Source organism: Tauraco erythrolophus, chromosome 1 (genome assembly GCF_009769465.1).
Source record: "Tauraco erythrolophus isolate bTauEry1 chromosome 1, bTauEry1.pri, whole genome shotgun sequence".
Lineage (NCBI taxonomy): Eukaryota > Metazoa > Chordata > Aves > Musophagiformes > Musophagidae > Tauraco > Tauraco erythrolophus.
Window position 1 is genome coordinate 21953048 of NC_141465.1, and position 15901 is coordinate 21968948.

At 37.3% G+C, this 15901-nt stretch overlaps 1 protein-coding gene across 1 annotated transcript in view; it reads left to right on the top strand.

The window, feature by feature from the left end:
- Positions 1-15901, top strand: part of ROBO1 (roundabout guidance receptor 1) — a 542241-nt gene that overhangs the window by 507526 nt on the left and 18814 nt on the right. Inside the window, exons 19-23 of the mRNA XM_086611694.1 lie at positions 1790-1816; positions 4451-4493; positions 8277-8431; positions 11729-12064; positions 14517-14624. Coding sequence (XP_086467820.1) covers positions 1790-1816; positions 4451-4493; positions 8277-8431; positions 11729-12064; positions 14517-14624 — 669 coding nt within the window. The remainder of the gene's footprint in view (positions 1-1789; positions 1817-4450; positions 4494-8276; positions 8432-11728; positions 12065-14516; positions 14625-15901) is intronic.

Genomic DNA, 15901 nt, shown 5'->3' on the forward strand with positions numbered 1-15901 from the left:
TATTCTTGAAGGAAAAAAGCCATCTTTATTGAAATATAAATTGCAAAGTAGTTTGCCATTCTGCAGCACATCAAGTCAGCACTGCAAGCCCAAACTTTCTTCAATCTTACATTTATTTATTTTTATATTTAGCTTCAGGCCTGACATCTGTTAAAATACTTCACTACTCCCACACATACATATTGTACTAGCACTCTTACACACTCAGAAGAGTTTATTAATAGAAGCTCTGAGATTTAAGTTGTTCTTTCATGTGGCAGCGATAAAGATTTCATTTGCTTGAACCTCTGTTCATCTGTTCCTCAGTTCCTTAAGAAACTAAACTAGGTTTAGTACTTAGCTCACAGGAGAGTAATGAGACAGTAGTTGAAGGTTTTTTTTCGTGTCCTTGTGATTGCAAATTAATTTTGAGACACTTGATTCTCTTTTGAATAGCTCTGGTTTAAATGCACCTTCTAGTTTAATGAAAGCTCGTTACTATGCTTCTATATTTTTGAATGTAGCTAAATTAAACTTGACTGTGTGAAAAGGCCTAGCTCAAAGAAAATACAATTGAATTCCCAAGATAAAGAGCTGTGCTACAAATGAAGCCTGAAATGGGCAAATGCTCAGAGGTTTTTCTTTTTTTGGTTAGTGTCATATCCCTGGATATAATTTGACTAGGTAAAACAGGGGGAAAAACTACAGCATATCCTGAATTACAACAAGAGATTCTGGACTCCCCCCAAACATCGCAGTTGTAAAAATAAGATTAAGCAGTTGTTCTCTTAGCAGAACCTTTTCTTTCTGTGCCAGGTTTGCTGATCAAATTCTGTCTCAAGGCTACTTTTAGTGAATATTTTATTGTTTCTCTTATATTTCTCTTTGCTGTCATTAGATTGAAAAGGGCAATGTTAGCCTTTTTCTGCCCATCAGTGATAGAAAAACTGTACTGTCTTGTCAACAGGAGGGGGAGCATGTGCTAATATGAAGAACAGATGCTGGTGCTCTGTATTTGGATTAGAGACCTTATTGATCCAAAGAGGATTTATAGTAGCTGTGAGAGTGAAGATTGTCAAGCAATGACATTGTTCTGTTGTTAACCTTTCCCTCTTAAAGCCAAGAGTTGAAAGGTAGAAAGGTGTTACGTCTGGGGAGATCTTTTACCTTCTTTTGTGATTATTTAAGAAAGAAAGATAATAACTCTGTTTAAACAGACTCATCTATGAAAACAAAAATTAATTGCTGCAGTAGATTTTAGTGCCTTTATTACAGTGAGAGTTGGTGCTGTTCTTGATTCAGAGACAGTAAAACAGCAGTTCTCTTTGTTCCTTTATATGATTATTATTTCCTTACTGAATACTTAAGTGTGCATATTAGTTCAGCGTAATGAGCATTTACTTAGTGAACTGCAGATAAGATTCAATAGGACCTTGATAAGGCTTTGTTATGGAATTTGTCATTCTGCATTCTAAAGTGATTAACAGTGTGGGGGTTTTGTTTGTGCTAGGGTTTTCAGAAAACCTTAAAATACCAAACTGAGGGTTATTTGAAAGGCTAAACCACAGTCCAGTCCTCTCAGGAGCACAACAGAATATCAAGTTTTATTTTCAGAACAGAACCTGCAGAGATAAGCTTCTTTCTGAATCACAAAATTAATTTTATTTCTTTATCAATGTGACTGAACTACTGGATTAGTTATATACATTTGTTTTATGTTCAGCTGTCTGCTAGATATATACTAATGTGGTATGTTTCCCTTTCTCTCTTCAGCTTAATAACCAGTTTGTATTTTGTTTTGATTTTTCAGTCCCGTCTTTTACCTTCACACCAACAGGTATATATTTGCACTTTTCCCCCCTTCTTTGTTACTTTGGCATGTGTTTGTGGTACTGTTTCTCTTTTTCTGACATAACCAGCCCAGCTGTTCTGAAGGTTTTTTTTAAAAACAATTTCATTAACGACAGGTATTACTTTGTTCTCTAAGTAGTGTATATTTGCTTTGTAGCTGACACTTTGTCCCATTTGTGTGTACCATTTTGTAGTATACCATTCGGTGCAAGCATACCATTTTGTAGCATGATCCTGTCAGTTTGTACAGCCTGGGCTTTCTTCTTGCACTGCGATGGAGTAGCGATGCGAAAGGTGCTTTTGATGGAGGAGGAATGACTTAGCAGAGCCCAGATGGTGACTTGAAAAGGATTCAGTGGGATTATATTTGGCGAAACTTTTGCTGCTTTTCTTTCCTCTGAGTCTGCATTAGACCAGTGTCCTAGGAGTTTTCTGCTTTGGAAGATAGAGAAAATCAAAGTGTTATAGCAGTTAGGTTTCTTTGCTTGCTGCCTTAAACTGTATTTGTGCTACGAAGTGTTAAAATAATCATCCTGTTCTACATAAACAGAGGTATATTTCAAATTCAGGGTAGGTTTAAAATCATCTTCTATTTCTTTATGCTTGGAAATATACAAAATATGACATAACCTTAGCAATAGCCCACCAAAGTCCGTGAGAGCCTTTCCGTTCTGTAGAGCTGACCTTCAGTTGGTCCCACAGTCTGTCAGCTCAGTGGATCCAATTCAACACATTCAGTACCCACCAAAACACTGCATGCATTATTTTTACCTACAGCCTGAGTGAACAGACAGGTTATTTCTTCCTCCTTTGTTCTAAATCCCTTATGTCCACAAGAGGTCCAAGAGACTTGCAGGACGTGTATCCAGGCAAGGTAAAAACCACCAGCCCCCTCCTCTGCAGGCTCACGTTAGCAGGATGTAGTAGCTCAAAATCAGCACTACTAATTTGACCCCTGGGCAGCAGCTGAGTTACATCCATCCAAGTTGGACTGCAGATGAAGCAAATTCATGTCTGTCTGCGTTCATCCACATAGACCTAATCGTAATGGGTTAGATTCTTATCCACGTGCTTTTAATCACATTGAATAGTATCTCGTTTCAAAAGTCATCCTATTTTGTTCAGTGGAGTTGCTTACTGTTTGGCATGAGTCAGAGTGGCCCTTCAGTTCCTGAAGTCCTTTGAGATCCACTGTGGAGACTAATTCACACTATTATTATTTTGCTGTAACTTTAATTGGCTTAACAGAAGGCTTCTATCGCAATCACAATTGTAGCACACTGCTGAAATTCTGCAGAGATTGGTACGTTAGCTAACATGTATTTTCTCAGTTGGATTCTTAACATTAAAACAAAATATCATAAGATATGTCAGAGCTGCAAAATAAATAGCACTGAGATTTTTAAAGAAGAAATTGGAAAAAAACACAAAGTATGTAAAACATTTAAAGGAAAAAAAAAAAAAAATCCTTTTTCACTCCAGGATCCCAGTCATTAGTTCCATTCACTTTAAATGGAATCAAACCCTCTTCTTTAGCATTACCTATAGTAAGAGACTTACCTGTAGCAATGCATCCTACGTTTTAATCCTGTTATTGTAATCTCTGCCAGCATTTATCTCTCTCTTGCAGACTCCCAGTTTGGAGTTCTTCTAAAGATCAGAATTTGGCTGCTTTTTTTCAATGCATTCCTAGTTGGAAAATGTAGAATCCATCAGCATTTGCAGGGAGGCAATCACTTTAACCCTTTGCCAAACCCAATGTAAATCTACAGAACTTACAGCACTGTTACTTCTTGGATGTTTGCATCCTGAAAGCTAACTTTTCAACTGTGATGTTTCCTGTGAAGGATATACAATCTATGCCAACAAATAAACGCACATGGACATCCACTTTGTTAATGTGTAATGCTTCTCAAATGCTAGCAAAACTATTCCTTCTAATTTAGGAAATTTTCTTTCTCTCAGACATTTTTTACCAAGATTTATATATTTAAATTTTTAGATAAAGAAAGTATCAGTAATAAATCCAATTGTTATGAAATGCAAAGCTTCTGTGGACTTTTCGAGTGTGCTTCTTCCATGAGTATAGTGCAGTAACAGTCAGAAAGAGCATGTGTTTTTACAGTAGGTTCAGCTGCAATGAGCTATTGTTTACGTTGGAAGGTCTGTTACAGAATCATGATACCTCTTTAATCTTACCAAAATAATAAGGTAGGGCAAAGCTTTAACATCTAGCCATTCATGAAATAAATATATGACCTAAATTGTTCCACAGAGTAACTCCACTGAAGTCAGCAGAGTTATGTTAAGGATAAGTTCAACCTGATGTATGGCTTCCTGTTTTCTTAAGCAATATGTGTGTGTGTGTGTGTGCGTTTTTCAGAACTGAAATACAAAAACTTTGTTGGAGCTAAGACTAGCAGTTATCAAGAAACATAAGTATTATGTATAAACTTGCAGTTGGAGGACTAGCTTGCAGAATGAGACTCAGAATAAATGTATAAACAATGCACGTTTATTGTCTTAGCTAAAATGAAACAAAGGCAAATTTAATACTGCTATTTAAGGAGTCTTCTATGATTTTTAAATTATTTCCTTTTTTTGTCTTTAACTATTTTAGTAACGTATCAGAGAGGAGGAGAGGCTGTAAGCAGTGGAGGCAGGTAATTATGTGCTTTATTTTTAAAGCTATAAATCGTGTGCAACTAATTTTAAGGATGCTAGGAGTACAACTGTCCTTGTAAGTGATGGCGGAATAATCACTTGCAAAGATATATTTTGATTTTTTATCTTAATTTATACATTTTAGCCATATATTTTTCTGTTTAGAAGGAGGATACATGGATTGAATTTTTAGGTCGATTTAAAAAAAAAAAAAAGAGTCGTTATATTTTTAGCTTTGTTAACGTGTAAAAACTGCATCTCAAAAAATGAGCAGCAGAGGGAGCACTTTAACTTCAAAATAAAGACAGTTTACCAGCTGATTAAAGGAGTAAAAGTAATTAAGTCGTGGCATTTATGAAGATTAAGAAATATAGCTGGTTCACAAATACTACAAAAAAAGAAAAGATTTATTGGGGAAAATTGCTGAAGACATAAACGCATTATAAGGTGACTTTTAAAGAAAAAAAATCTTAACTATGAATGCAGGGCAGTTAAAGCATCGCTGACAAGATATGGGGCACTGAAGGAGAGGGAAACAGATAGATGCAAAATTTAAAGCCCCCCTCTTGAAACCCTAGCCCATTCCAGATTGAGGATTTAACTAAAGCATCTTTACTGGGTTTACGTTACTGCTTAATGAATGGCAATAGACAGAACACTAAGTTACATTTCCTGTGTAGAGGTGGAGTTGCCTCTTCAGGAGGCAAAATAACAGTTTTAGCAAAAAGGCAGGTCAGAGCAGTGTCAGTTTAGTAGCACACCTTTTCTTTTCTAGGTCACATTCAAGTGTGCCTTTTTATAAGCTTGTCAGTTAAAGATTTGGCATGATGCTGAAATAAACACTAAAATCTCAGAGAGCAGCTGGGCGATAAATTCCTATATCAATTCCTGTTTCACAAGTGCCATCTTGTGATTCCTAATTTGCAAAAAAGTACAAAAATTTGGTAATGGTAAAGATTAGGTATAAAATTAACCATTCCCAGTCTACTTGAACGCTATGCAGAGGCGAGGCTACTCTGCTGCCACTGCTGAACCTGGCACGTTAAGAGCAATTGCAGATATCCCTGTCCAGCGCTGTATGCTGCTGTGTTGTCGTAGCCATAAAACCATGGAGGAAAACCTCTAGAACAGTTACCATGTGATTTTTGAATGGACAAATCTGTAAATCACTGGGTTGCTGCCTTCACCCCAGGATAGTGAGAAAATAAGAGAGAACAGAGATGAACTCTCTCTTTCCCTGACAAGGTTGTTCAAAAAGATACGCAGTTAACATCCTCTGTGTTCTTTGTGCCACCGTGCTTTCTTGCTCTTCCCATAGCACAAGCTAGACAAAGCACACTCACATAGACTCAGAGGACAGAAATGAACCCAGAAGTGTCTACACCTTATACAGTCACTTTGGTAGTGCTAGAGAAGCAGCATCATTTTTACTGTCCTAGTTTTAAGGATCAGTGCCACAATCTAGCAGTGTAATTGATCCAAGGTGCTAACATCTATGCTTATTTTGTTAATTTGCATATATAGCATTTACAGGATGTATGCTGTTGTACTGTATTTTGTAGAATATGAAACATACTTCTACAGTGTAAAAAAAAAAAATAATTTATTTTTACATATGAAACCTTTACTCTGATTTCCAAACCTACGGTTTTCACTTCCTTACATTACATTTGCAATGTTTTGGAGAGGTTTAGCATTTTTGCCAAGTGCAGTTATGTGAGCATGTTAAGGCATTATTCAGAATTCAAAATGTCACAGTGATATATTTCAACATAATCCCCACTTCTGCGATGCTGAAAAAAATACGCATTTCTGTGTCAATCCCTTTTCTAGACAGGATTCAAGTAATGGTAATTGTGGTGGATTGACTCCAGCCAGCAGCTAGGCACCCACACATCCAGTAGCTCAGTCCACCCCTACCCCAGACCCAGTACAGTGATTCAAGGATTCAAGGAATTTGCTGCAAAGATGAAAGATCTCCGGAAATTATGATCTCTGATCATCACCAGGCTATGGAGCTGTAATCTCAACATCTCTTACCCACGGTTGCATCTAAATGGTTCCAATTAGCAAAGTTTTCGTCTATGTGTATACTTCACACTCCATTTCTTACATGACAGCAGGTGTGAACGCAAAGTAAATTTTAGAAGCAAAGGACCTTTAACTCTGTATACAAAAGTCCAGTACACAGGTCTTGAAAGTGCTGAAACATTCTGGAAGGCTTTGTCTCCTCCAAGTGCCTTGAGGTGTAGTTTCATTGTAAGAACAGAGTGGTAAGGAAAAAAGCAAGGTATTTCAAATCAGCTGGCCTGCTCGCAGGATTACATAGCTGTACATTTATTTCAGATTTACAAAAAATACTCATTTAGTGCATATATATTGGCTGGTTTGTTAGCCTGACAGTAAGTCAAGCCTCATCACCTCCTATGTTAAATTGTCAGATGACATATGCAGTTCAGAAATATATATACATGTATATATACGTATTTTAAATGTCATTCTAGACTATGACTTAAGCCTGCAGCACTTGCAGACTGTATCCCCCACGACTAACTGCATGCAGTATTCTCAGCTTGCAGTTTAAGAGGATTAGCATATTTTATTTTTGAAGAGCATCGCATCTGATATTATAGAGACTAGTTTCTGCACTCTTTCAAATGGAAAGTTGCCTGTTAAATCTTGTGATGAAAGAGACTGTGTTCCTTTTTTTTTCTAATATATGACAGTGGCTAAAATTATCTCTTTTTAAAAGCACCTTAGTTATCAAAGGCAATTTTAAGTTATTAGGGGATGCTACTTATGCGGGACTTTATAACACGCTCATAGCATTGTTAGTGTGAAAACTGAAGAGGCACCAAAGATTCCACAAAACGTCCATCAAAGCGTCTTTCACACTCACTAGAAAAATTCAGCAACTTGGAAACCAAGGAATGCTATTTTTTTCTAACGATGGCAGGAATATACTTTTTTTTTCAAATGCAGCCAACACGCAGCATTGATATCTGGATGTTTTTAAAGGTATTGAGCATTCCCAGTGACTTTAAACTTGCTTAGGAGCTGCTGCTGTTCCACCCACATAAAGATTAAGCGAGTGGCTTACTCATTAACAAAGATGTATCACACACTCGCTATGCTTAGTGAGATCCAAATACTCCCAAGCAACAGAGATTTCTGTAATCTGCTGTTCCCTTTGATCCACTTCAGTAGTACTATCTGATGGTGAGGAGAACTTGGCTTCATACATCACCAAGAATTTGGGAGTATTCACATCCAAACTTGACTCGTATTTTTACATATTCATCTTGTTCCCATGTGTGAATCTTTTGTTTGTTTGACTTGCCAATTTCGCCTTTTTTACCTTGCTTTCTTGGAGAAAGGGAGAAGGAGCAGAAAAAGAAAATTATAACCTCCTCAGAAAAAAAAAATCACAAAAAAACCCACAAAAAAACACTGGGGGGGGACGGGACACCCACAAACACACCCCACAAACAAACAAAGAACAAAATAACACCAAAGTGATAGGTAAAGGTTACACACCAACATATACGTGGAGTTCAGCAAACTGAACTGATGCTGTCCTGGGCTGTTCACTTCAAAGTGTCTTAGCAAGGTACAGGTTATATAGCAGATTAGAAACCATTAAATAATTTATTCATGCTGTATTTTCCAGTGCTCAATCCTTTAAATATATGATATTTATAATCTGATCTTTTGAGAATATAATTGCAAATGTGAAAATGCTTTCGTTTAATTTTTGAGATGACCAAGTTTTGTTTTTAAAGGCCAGGACTCCTAAACATCAGCGAACCAGCCACTCAGCCATGGCTAGCAGATACTTGGCCTAACACAGGGAACAATCACAATGACTGCTCCATCAACTGCTGCACCTCTGGAAATGGAAACAGTGATAGCAACCTTACGACATACAGTCGACCAGGTTAGATATGTTTCTACCTTGCTAAGGAATCTTCTTTACAGAGCATATACTTCTAATACCTGAGAGAGTGTACAAGTTGCTTTGGGGTTTTATTTCCAATGCATTTAGACTTAATATAGTTTCTACTCTATGTCATGATTATGCTTTCGGTCCCTTTTTTGATCCCTTTCTTTGGTCCCCTTGGGATAGTTGTAGCAAACTATAGGCTGAAGGAGGCTATGCAAAGTTCAATGTTTCAGCATCTGAAAAAGAGCCGATAAGGTTATTTTTCGGTTGTTCTGTGCATCCTTGTTGCTTGAATGGAGAAGTACCACCAAAATGACACTAGTGAGATTTTCCTTCTGGTTTGGGTGTGATGGAAAGCAAGAAATAAAACATTGCTGCAGTACTTGCAAGACAGTCACATTCAAAACCTCCCTTGGGATGACATTCTGTACAAAATTGGATAGCTGGGGTTTTGTTTAGGGCATGTGGATAGAAAAGTTAACTTTGCGCTCTAAAAGCAATTATGAAATGTTAAGTGTTAGTTCCCAGGAGTTCGGGCAGGACTCAGAGGGCTCTTGAAGAAAACCTGATCAGTTCCGTGGGAACACAGTTGGCAAAATGTATCTGGAAGCGCTTATCGTTGCCCATTTTGTTTTAAATGGGCTTTAGATTCCTTTCATTTTAACCCGGTTTGTGTTACTGGTGAGGAATAAAAATGAGTCTTTTCCACTACCAACATCTGTAGGTGATTTTTGCTAGTAGCATTTCCCAGCACTTCAGAAAGGGAGTATGATTACCTGTAGTGAAGTTGCATAAATGCAGAACAGCATTACCTCCTGTAATTAATGTGAAACCAGTCATAATGTGATGGTGGTAATTCATTTCCTGCAATATGCTGTCTGACAGTGGCCAGTGCCAGGTGCTTCAGAGGAAGGTGAGAGATTTTAACATTAGAGGCTTGCATCTTACCCTGCCTGAGGATATCACGTCCACAAATACCTATGTAAAAAGATTTCTGATGCGGAGATACTTTATTGTGGCAAGTACAGACATATCAAGTTCTAGTAACTGAAACTTAAATTCAGGAAAGGAAAAGAACACACATTTTTGAGGGCTGTAAACTGTTATAGCATCTCGTCATGAAGCGCGCTGGATTCTTTCTCAGTTTAGCTTTTATATTAAACTTGGTTGTGTTGCAAAGTGATTCCTTCCTTTCACGTTGAGCTTATGGGCTTAATGGTCAGACAAGATGCTCATAGTGGTCTCTTCTGTTCTGGAAAATCTGGCCAATATTCTTAATTGTGTGAGCTCGGGCTTGGCTTATTCTCTGCAGCAGCAGAGTAGGATATCCCCTCTATAGCTTTGATTATGCTAAGTAACTGCATCTTCCAAGTCTACAGAATGGGAATGGGTTGTTCTAAAAGTAGATGCTATAAAAAAATCTAAAATAATGCATCTTCTGTCATATAGGTAAACCAGGTTTGTTTAAGTACTTTGTATGAGGAATTCTAATGTGTCTGTGTAACAAAATGTACCTACTGCATATACTGTATAAATATACACCGATATTGGATGTAGGTGAAAATGGAAGGAGGTAGAAAAATATATGTAACTCTGCAAGGATATTATAGCAAAGCATGAGTTACTAGGACTGAAGAATATGCTGGATGTATAATTATATTACATAAAATTATATAATAATATATATTGTATTACATTCCTCGGAATATATATTGTATAATATTCCTCAGAAAGAGGGAAAGACTAGCATGGTTTCAGTAGGTGAGAGAAAAAGCAGAAATTAAAACATTTAATAAGTAGAAATCAAGAAGTTGAAGACTGTGAAGCAATAAATAACAGCTCACATGAGAAAGAAAAATATATCAAACAGTAAAACCTTCAAACAACACAAGCTGGGGGGCATGAAATGTGCAATGATAAGTTGTATGTGGCATGTTCTGGTACTGTTCCTTAATCACTGAAAACGTGGATCAGTGGTTTTCTTCCTCAAGCAGTATTTTATTTCTCTTTTTCAGGTAATATTTCTCAAAAAAGATATATGTATCAGGGCATATTTTGAAATTGAACATCTTCTATATTTAGTAGTTATTTCATTTAATGTAATGGTCAAATCCTGAATTCTGTACTTAGTTGTACTTGGCACCCTTTCCAGTAAATTAATTGTGGCCACAGGTAATGGACTTCAGGTTTTGAATTAAACCCATTAGCATAAATACCACATCTTTTAAAAGAGGAAAACTATATTCCTGGTGATTGTTATGTAATTATTGATGCATCAATCAGCTGGCAAATGAGAATTTTTGCTTAATGGTTATTGAATACTGGTTTCACTAAGCCTCCTAACTGCTGACCCACAGACTATGTTGCTCCATTCAGTATTCTTCCAGTGGACTGGATATGGAGAGGACAAAAAGTGTGTGAAGCTGCTGTCATGCAGAGGCAAGAGAACATGGAAAGGCAGGCATGCTGGTTCACACAGTAGTGGCCAGAGCGTCAATACATGTCTCATTTACTCTGTGCAATACGTGGTGGTCTCGTGGTGCAATAACTGTCAGAGGAATTAATTCATGCTGTCTATATGATACATATTTAGCACACAGGACAATGGTATTACTATGACATTACTTAATTGCAATATCCAAAGCAACTAAAAATTAGCAAAAATTCCAGATTGCTTTCCTGTCTTTTTGTTTCAAACCAAAATAGAAGATTGTGCAAGGAAACGATGATCAAATAAAGACTTTCTACTGGATACTGAGTTACCTTTCACGTTGTACTGTATCTCTTTAATTCTGTCATGTGTAATCATTTTTCAGTCTGTTTCATAAAAATCTGTTTCTTATCACAAGAAAGTCTAAATCTGTTGATTTGACGAGGCAACCGTCACATGTCATGTGACACTGACATGTCACTATTAAGTTTTGGTTGATTTTTCCTTTCAATGCAAATTGTTTTATTCTCAGTTATGGATTGGATAATCTATACTGCTTTGAGAACAGTGTCTCAAAATGTGAATGTTTATATGGTCACTGTAGAAAAAGCCCAGCAAGGTAAGTCATTGTCGATACAATTCAGAAGGTGAATCAGAGCAGCGAATGCTACTTTTGAAGCAGTAGCTTATAAGGTAAATAATATTTTGTAAATTATTTAGTTAATACTAAATACAGTGTCTCTGCTTCATGGAGGCAAGCCATATAGTTATGCACAAAAAAATTTTTAAAGGGAATTTCATTGAAAGTATAGTGTAAGCGAACAGAATGACCTTTTCTTTTTTCTTTCCTCTGTGGTTAGCCGATTGTATAGCAAATTACAACAATCAGCTGGACAACAAGCAAACAAACCTGATGTTGCCCGAGTCAACTGTGTACGGTGACGTGGACCTCAGTAACAAAATCAATGAGATGAAAACCTTCAATAGTCCAAATCTAAAGGACGGAAGATTTGTCAGCCAGCCTGGGCAGCCCACTCCTTATGCCACCACTCAACTCATCCAGTCAAATATCAGCAATAATGTTAACAATGGCAGCGGGGATACGAATGAGAAACACTGGAAACCCTCTGTTCAGCAAAAGCAAGAGGTTGCACCCATACAGTACAACATTATGGAGCAAAACAAATTAAACAAAGGTGAAGAGCTTTTAGCTTGTTTCTCCTCTTTAGGCATCAGAGGAGTTTTGACCTTCTGGTGCTGCGAGTCTAAAGCTTTCAGGTTCAGCAATTACAGACTTCTGTGGTGCTTTTAGACTTCTCCCTCTTTAGATTTAGCAATCCACAGTTAGCACTGTCAGAAAGTTAATTAGCACCACAATAACCTTCAGATATTGGATTTATTATAAGAAATAACAAGCTGTATCTTTAGAAAAGAGTTAAATAAAACACATTTCCTATAGATCTGAGATTAATTTAAATTTAATAGTAGTTAAGGGATTGGTTAGGACAGAGGCCAGATATTTTATTCATAAGCCAGCTGCATGGCAGTCACATTATACTCTACCTTAAATTTTAAATAGGTCAACCCACTCTTCCCAGTCGTGGATGGAGACTAATTAAATCTACATGTTCGTGTAAACGAATGAAATTTTGCATATCAAACTCTGTAAAATTGTATTGTGTTGTACACTGGGGACACAAATGGAGTGATCCAATTCATTTTAGACTTGTTCCTAGCAAGCCTTCAATTCACATATTGAAAGGCAATGCTACCGCACACAGTTTTGGAAACTAAATTCCTTTGTTACCCTGACTGAAGTCTGTGGATCCAGAAGCTAAAAATAAATTGATTTCAGTGTTAACGGGAAACATCAGAATGTACTTTTGTGGCCTTGAGGGCATGTTTCTTTAATATAATGTGTGGGAGTTGGAAGAAATAGGTATGTGATTTCTTCCTAGTCCTCCAGGCTACCATGCAACCTCTTTTAATAACCTGATTTGCAAAACAGTATCCCTAGGAAACTGGACCCATTCTAACTTGGAACTTTTTGCATGGATTGTTGTAACTCAAGTGATGGCACAGTGATAAGTTCTCTAGTAAAAAGATACATTTCATTACAGGAATGTTGATTTGTCTACGGGACCCATCTACTCACAGAGGAGTTCAAAGGGCAATATAAAGTGTGACACCTTCCCTTGACATAAACATGTCAAAAGAAAATTCAGTTTTTGTAACTCCTTACTAGAGGGTGAAAGCTGTATTTTTTTTTTTTTTGTAATTATGTTTTCTTTCATGAACTGTGTATTACGTATCTGTTTTGGAATTAAAACATGTTTGATTTTTATGCCCTGGAAGATACTGCATCTTTCAAACTGTGTATATTACAGCTGCACATTCTCTAGCATGTCGTAGTGTGGAAAGGCCCTCTTAAAGCATTGTCTGCTGACAGTCATATATACATATTTCAGAGTGTTGATTTACTGTTTATCCTCTGTGTAAACATATGCGGGATGTAGGGCTTCAGCGTGGTCTCTGGAATGCAACTAGGCTGAGAAACTATTACGGAATACACTCTGGTGTGGAATTTATCATTTTGCTCTTTTTCCCATGCTTACATTATGACAAACATTTCTGCAGCAGATGGGGACTGAATTCTTAGTTTATTTTTGTTTTGATTACCTATTTTATGAGTCAATATTCCGATCTTGGTTTTCTCATTTCTTAAGTCAAAGCCATCTTGCTGATGATTATACCTGTAGTTTTTGTGACGGGAAATAACCGTTTTGATGAGTTACATGCTGTGCTTCATTGTCACTACTTTATGTCCAGTGGTTCTGTTTATGATGCAGTTTTATTTGCTGTATGAAGAGTAACTCAGCTCCTTTCTATTCTCTGTAAAATATAATTCCTTTTTGGCCTGAAAGTACTGTTTTGTCAGATGAGTGTTTTACTTCTGATAGGGTTTTACAGATCTGGTTGCCAAATCTATATTTAAAAGTAACACAGGTATATCAGGTGCTTTGGAACTGGAGAAGGAAGATACAGTAACAGCCACTAGCAAAAAAGGCTCTGCCTGTAGCTAGAATCTGCATGACTCAATGTAAATATAAATCTTCTTGAAGCTAGCAGGGTTAAACAAAGACATCTGCTGTTGTAAGCCAAATTCAGTGGAGCTGCATTGTTGCTCCAGTGGATTGTACAGCCCTTGTAATCAGGGCTGACTCCGATGTCGGTTTGTCACCTTCGAAATACAAAAAGTACCTACCACAATCCATTGGCTGCCCTGCATGCATAAATTAAGCAGAGACCATGGAAAAAATCAAGGTGATGGTCTATTCATATGCAAAATGCTCACACAGGTCGTATGTATATCCATTAAGGCTTAATCCTTGCTGAGCCATTGCTACAAGCCTGTGCATAGGATTTCATTTTACTTCTTTTTTTTTCCGTGGAGCTACTAAGTTCCCATGATTTTCCTCAAATTTATAGTTAGAGACAAGATAAAAATAAAGCGCTATTTTCCTTTCAAAAAATTAGTTTATTTCTTCCTCATTATTTTCAAGGGACTTCACTTTGTGTTAAAAAGCAGGTATATAAAAGTAGATGTGTTTCTGAAGGGCGGCATTAACCACGCTATTAAACTTGCAGATTACCGGGTAAATGACAACGTTGCTCCAACTATTCCGTACAACCAGTCATACGACCAGAATACCGGTGGATCCTACAACAGCTCGGACAGAGGCAGTAGTACCTCTGGTGAGTATCTGCTGTGGTTACCAAGCCTTGGAGTTTTTTGGTGTTTGGATGCTCTAGCTGTAGTTAGCACTAGTTGCTGGACTTACAGAACGGATGACAGGGAGGAACCCACTGACAGTAATACAGCACAGAGATGTTAAACAGCATAAAAACTGGCCCAATAGGTGCCTATATTTCTGTTGCATCCTCATGATTTCTTAGTGCCGTCTAAATGCTAAGTAAGTAATTGATTGTCCAAAATTATGAAAGTCATGAAATCAAATAGAAGTTGGATTTCCTAATGTTAATAGTCTGCTGGTTGATATTATGGCCTCCAGATTGGCAAGTCATAGAAATTCCTTTTCAGCTGTCACAAAAAAACAGAGAATTTTAATTTATGTATTACCTTCCTGGTACTTTAGTGACGACTTTTCCATCTTTTGGGTGTACTCACCCAAGACAACCTTATTCATGAACAAGCTCAAGATATTAGAACATTAAGTGATACCTAACAGAACTGCTTTAAGAAATTTTTCATTTTTTAAATTGAACCCATGCATTTTATTGAGTAAAAAGCATGCATGCATGCGTGCATACATATGGTTTTTACAGACTTCAGTGGCTATATGTCAAAACTCTTCTTGTCCATCATTCATAGACAGTAGGTAATTAAATTTTGTTTCTCAACGGCATCTCCTATGCAAAATATCTAAAAGTCCTTTGTAAAAATCTTCAAACAGGACGGCTTTTTGTGCTGGAGAATGCTGACCAGGGCACTGAAATTGCACTCTGTGCTTTGGAACCACAGAATATGGTTTAATTCAAAGGTTATTACTTCTCATCGTGGTATAACCTGTTCACTTTCACCTTTGATTTCTGGTAGCAGTGTGGGAAATGTCTAGAGCTGAACCAGAAGCTACACATAGGCTTTACTGTAAGTCTGATAGGTAGCCTATGTGACTTTACATCGAGCTAATTGTTGGGTGAGTTATGGTCACAATCAGCAGCTCCCTGGCCTTTACATCTACTAATCAAGACAAGGACTTTTCTTTTCATCTTTTGTTCTGCTGTTGCCTTTGGTAGCCCACTCATTTTAATCCTAACGTGTGCTCCATTTTAGCGTCTATTGACTAAGGCATGGCAGAGGCATAAACATGTAGATGAGCCTTCTGTGCCTTTGGGTGACCTGAATTCTCAGTGGCTGGGGTGAGACAAACACTGCTCAGGATTCTCCCAGCTGCTCAGGGGTGTTCTTCTGCGAGCCAGCCTTTTGCCCATTCCCAGGTCTATGACACTGG